Raw genomic sequence first — 5,422 nt, 5'->3', positions numbered from 1 at the left:
TATTGTACACCCTTGGAGCAATGACCTGTGTGTATCTCATGTTGAATCTGCGATGTTGAGCATGTTTTTAAAACACACATTTTCTGTTTAAATTCTAATAGTACGGGCGCACATCAACTCTGGACAATCACGATTAGTATTAGTTTCGCCTTGCATATTAAACGCGTACTGTGTTTCGATAGTTCAATAATGATAAACGAGTTTTACTCACTTGGCTCTGTTTACTCAGTTCAGCTCCCCACCAAGCAGATTTTCCGGCAAAAATGAGTTCAAGTTGGATGGTGTTCCGCGCTCGGTTGGACCATCTAGCGGAGTCCACAAGTTGGAACCACCACCTGATGAAGGCCAGCCAGAGCCCCAGGTATCTGTTAATAACAATAATACATGTTTAAAGTGAAATTAGTGATTGTGAACTGGATATATTAATCTCTTCAAATTAATCATATATTTCTAACTGAAAAGTGAAGTTAGTTTCAATCTTCAATACCAAAACAAATTGAGTTTAAAAATTTTACATAATATTAACAACCACATTTCTTTTAGAAAATTTTAAATGGTTATGGTACTGTTACCCTATTGCACATGCACTTACCTGTCGTACGAACAACTGACTGCTGAGATCCCGGGCGCCAGGTTTGCACATTGCCGTTGTTACCAACGCCAACACCAGAACCGACATTCATATTATTATTGTTGTTGTTGTTGTTGTTATTATTATTATTATTTCCTCCTGGCACACCCAAATGCTGTAAAATGGCATGCACATCACTTTCCGTCGTTGATTCAGCACAGATGGTGGTGTTGCCCAGCACACAGTTGTTCAGTGCTTGTTGAGCTTTGCTAGCCTCCTCACGAGACATATATTTGCACAAAGCGATCGAATGATTCAAGTAGAGATGAAAATTCTGCAAAGGTCCATGTTGCATACACAAGGTACGTAGTGTTGAACCGTCAATCTGAAATAAATGACCGTTAATACTCCCAATAAGTTTTTTATGCTATACTCCTTCACCTGCGCTGTGAGATTCTTCAGAAGGACCCATGTTGAATACCATCCTGGTCCACCTCCACCAGAAGGCCAGTTGCCAGTTTGCCCTGGACGTTGTGTCCACCCATTGGATGCAAAACCTCCAGCATTTTTGCCAGCAGATAACCCTGGAGGAGGACCGCGAGGAGTTTTACCAGTTGCATTACCAGCTCCCAGTCCAGTGCCCCAGAGATCCGATGAAGCCGAGTCAGACCAAGTATTTTTGGTACCCCCAATTTTTGAAATAGAGCCGGAAAAGTTATTATTACTCGGATTAAAGCTCCAGGTTGAAGAAGACAAACTAATGGAATCAGTCGGTGACGGTTTACTGTTTGTAGCAAACAAATCAGAATCTTTGGCAGATCCGATAGAAATAGACGCAATAGGACTACGAGCAATACTGCCGGGTGTAATGGTTGGATCTTCTTCAATTTTCATCTGTGTACCCTATGAACAAAACAACGTTACAACACGACCTTTTGAATGACATACAAATCGTACCTTCCAGGGTTTACCAGGTTCAAATTCTGGTACCAGATCTGTAAACGACTCCTGATTCGACGGCCAATCTTTGGTGGTACTATCTCCAGCTGAGTCTGGCCATCCGTCAGTAATACTACCGCGTCCTGTTGACCAAGTGCTGCATAGTGACAACATAAATTTTAAAATTACTCTGTGTTTCGAAAACATGTTAGTACTCACTTATCGCCTTGCAACCCACCAAGCCCTGCCATAGTCGAACCACTCGTGGATAACGTAGATTTGGCAGTAGTTCCTGGAGCCCTTGAGAAATCGGTCAGCTCATGCATAGTGTCCTTCTCCATAGTAGGCAGCTTCCACTGATTCAAGCGGGATTGTTGACTAGTGGAGCCACCAGTACTACCACCACCAGAACCAACGCCACCAGCAGCACTTCCGGCACCACTGCCGCTACCTCCACCATGATGATAAGGACCAGTTGGTTCCTTACCGAGACCTATTTCTGAGAGACTGTTTTGCAATGTAGTCAAATCGTTCGGCTCCCTGTGGAAATTTCCCCCCAAGTGTCCAATACTGGAAGTGTTTCCTCCATGTTGTTGTTGGTGCTGCTGTTGCTGCTGCTGTTTTACATAAATTGCTTGCTGTGTAGCAATTTGATTTTGTAACCCGGCTATTTGCTGCTTGATCTTAGGTATCACAGACATTTGATTGTTGCCGGCAGCACCACCCCGCAGGTTATTCTGAGTAACTTGAAGTTGCTACATGTGAAATGTTAAACATTTTAGTATGTTCTCAAATGAAAAAAATAATTTATCACCTTTATATTATTCAGCAATTGATTCAATAGGAACAATGTCTGCGGTGCTAATGGTTGATTGAGTATTTGATGATTCAAATAACCGGCTTGCACAGCCATTTGGATTTGTTGAACAAGCATGCGCAACTGTTGGGTAGACGGCTGAGCAGATGGGTTTTGACCAGAACCACCCCCACCAAGCACATTTCCATGTCCTACTCCACCATTACCGCCACCGACACCATTCGGACCTTGATTGAACGGTCCGGGGCCCGACGGTGGAGCTTGATTCAAATAGTTCTGAAGAGGTTTGTTGAGACTATTTATATTAGCCAAGTTCGGATTACCGCCTCCCATAGAACCGGGAATATTGTTAGGTCCATTTTGTGCATTCTAGAAATGAAGAAACATATCAGATACAACCATTAGTTTATTGAATAAATCTTCACTTCTTCATAATATGTAGTGGGTACATAACAAAATTACGTAAATTTTTGACAAAATAAGCAATATGCGATAAACAATTGTTAAAATAATCAGAACTAACCTGCTGAAATGGCATGGATGGGCCTGAATTAACGCCACTGCCTCCACCGCCACCTGGGTAGCGTCCCCCGGAAAACGGTGGCTCGAAATTTACCGGATGTTCATCGTGGCGCCTCCAGTCCGGCATGTTATTGTTGCCGTTATTACGCTGCAACATTTCCATCGCTTCCTCCAAACTCATATTGGCCTGGCGAAGAGCCTGCTCAATGTCCTCTTTTTTGAATCCCATTTCATACAAAATACGGAACTGTTTGCTGCTGCGAATTAGATCCTGTGGATTGTGTTTATTAGGTTGTTTTCCTACACCGACACCAGTGGTCCAGTCTCCTGCACCCATTATGTCTGACGATTCAGGCCAAACATTAGAGCCTCCAATAATTGGCTTCTTCGCATTCCATGTCGCAGGATTATTAGGTCCCTCATTCCATGATGATCCACCTCCACCTGCTGCTGTCCCTAGCGGGCCAGGTCCTTTTTCCTCCCAATTGCTAATATTTCCTGAATCATCCCAGGAAGCATTTCGAGACATTGCACCAGGCCCACCGTGTCCCCACATATTATCCGCTTTCATTTGATTTCCGCCAGGTCCGCCTAGACGTGGACCTCCAAGACCACCTGGTCCACCGATTGGCCCTGAATTTGCTGCAAGAGGATTTCTAGCACTGCGAATCATAGGATCGGGACCATTGGAACGATTAGGATTACCTGATCCACCCCATAGTGTTGTTCCATCGTCCAAATTGGACATATTTCGGCGACTTGCTGGAGGTGATGATTCATCCCACCCAGTTTGAGGCTTAGTTGGGGGAATATTTTGTGGCCCACCCGCGCCAACTGGCCATTGATTACCAGTAGCTGCGTTTAGTATTGGTGCTTGTGGAGGCATCTTATTCAGCGGTGTGTTGGGTATTTGGTGTTGATCCCACATTCCTGAACTACCATTCAATCGACCTGAAATTCCACGAGGATCTCCTCTAAACTCACGACTAGGTTCTATATTACCCGGTGGGCGCATATTTCGCAAATCAACGTTGCTCATATCTATCTGAGGAGTTGGTATATGTGGCGGCGGCGGAGCTGCAGCTCCACGATTTTCCCAGTTATTTCCACTCGATCCACTAACGCCAACATTATTTGTCCATTCGGGTTCTTTTTTCGGTGGAGCATTAGCAACATTTGGTGGCCATATAGTATTGTTATTTTGATTCCAACCAGGTTGTCCGGATACCGGAGGATTTGCTCCCCCAGTGGCACCACCTGTCCAGACGCTATTATTTTCGGCATTACTGTCGTCATCGACACCCCATGTTCCGCCTATGTTACTAGAGGGACCCCATGGTGTCTTTTGGGTAGGTTGTTGTGTCGGTTGCCCACCGTTACGCAAATTAGTTTCCCAAAGTTCAGTTCCATTGTTCATATTGATTTTGAGCGCATCCTTAACTGGTTCTGGCGAAGCCGGAACGTCCCATTGAGTGTCTTGGTTAACATGCTGACAACCCCAGCCATCTTGACTAAATAATGCTTCACGCATGGAGTTAAGATGTTCGAGTTTTGACGAAGAACTTTGTGCAGTAATACCTTGTTGTGACACCAGCTGAGAATTGTTGCCCGGTCCGGGCATTGGTTGTTGCTGCTGTTGTGCTTGTTGTTGAGGTGTAGGAGGTTGATTTGTGCTATTACCTGGATTTCCTAATGGGAGTGGCTGATTTGGCTGTTGTTGTGGTGGTGGTTGTTGCTGTTGTTGTTGCTGCTGCTGCTGTTGCTGAGGTGGCGGTTGAAGTGGTGGTTTATTTGGGTTGACAACCTGATTCCAGCTGTTATTTCCAGTGTTGTTCGGGCCTACCAGAGGACCACCACCGGATCCTGCTACTTGAGAAGACTGCATTGCTTTGTTCAAATCCGGTCTTTGGTTTACATTCGGTGCCGCATTACCCCATCCTTGCTGTTGTTGAGGAGCAACTGCACCCCAAGAGCCTGCATTAGGGTTACTCGGGGGCGAACCCCAAGCGCTTGTTCCATTATTCAATGAACCTTCGCCTCCACCACAAAGACGAAGTAAGTGAGAAACAGTTTTGCCTGATGCTTCCAGCTGTTGCTGCCGTTCAGTTAATCTCAAAAGCTCGTCAAACGATGTGTATTCAGATGATTTGCGCTTATCGCTAAGTGTAACAGTAATTGTAGCTGGTACATTCGTCACAAGTTGGTTATCGCTTTCGGTTAAATGGAGTATGGCCTTATCAACTATGTTTTGGTCATTTGTTGTGTGTTGTTTTTGATGATGTAATAAAACGATTCTTTCTACACTTAAGCTATGATCAACATTAAGTTTAATCAGGTAATCAATAAAATCACATATCATATTCACAGTGTAATAATTATTCACTTTCATCGCTTTATGGCTGTTGTTGTTTTTGTTGTTGTTGTTACTGTTATTGTTGTAGTTGTTTATGATAATGATGGTATATTCAGACGACTGGCGATCATTGATCGCTTTTATTATTGCACCCATGATGATGTTTTGATAGAAAATTCTCCACACGTTGTACTAAACTTGTTTCACAACTGCAATTTTG

General features: G+C 44.0%; 1 protein-coding gene across 1 annotated transcript; it reads right to left on the bottom strand.

The window, feature by feature from the left end:
* Positions 1–213: 213 nt before the first annotated feature.
* Positions 214–5,422, bottom strand: LOC129730343 (protein Gawky-like). The gene is made up of 7 exons (XM_055689624.1): positions 2,851–5,422; positions 2,325–2,696; positions 1,730–2,265; positions 1,529–1,667; positions 1,013–1,474; positions 593–956; positions 214–365 (listed from the first exon to the last, which is right to left on the bottom strand). The coding sequence occupies exons 1-7, from the start codon at positions 5,356–5,358 to the stop codon at positions 226–228; spliced, it is 4,521 nt and encodes a 1,506-aa protein (XP_055545599.1). The 5' UTR covers positions 5,359–5,422; the 3' UTR covers positions 214–225.

The sequence above is a fragment of the Wyeomyia smithii genome, chromosome 3, assembly GCF_029784165.1.
Source record: "Wyeomyia smithii strain HCP4-BCI-WySm-NY-G18 chromosome 3, ASM2978416v1, whole genome shotgun sequence".
In the NCBI taxonomy this organism is placed as follows: domain Eukaryota; kingdom Metazoa; phylum Arthropoda; class Insecta; order Diptera; family Culicidae; genus Wyeomyia; species Wyeomyia smithii.
This window is presented reverse-complemented; position numbering and strand designations above follow the sequence as displayed.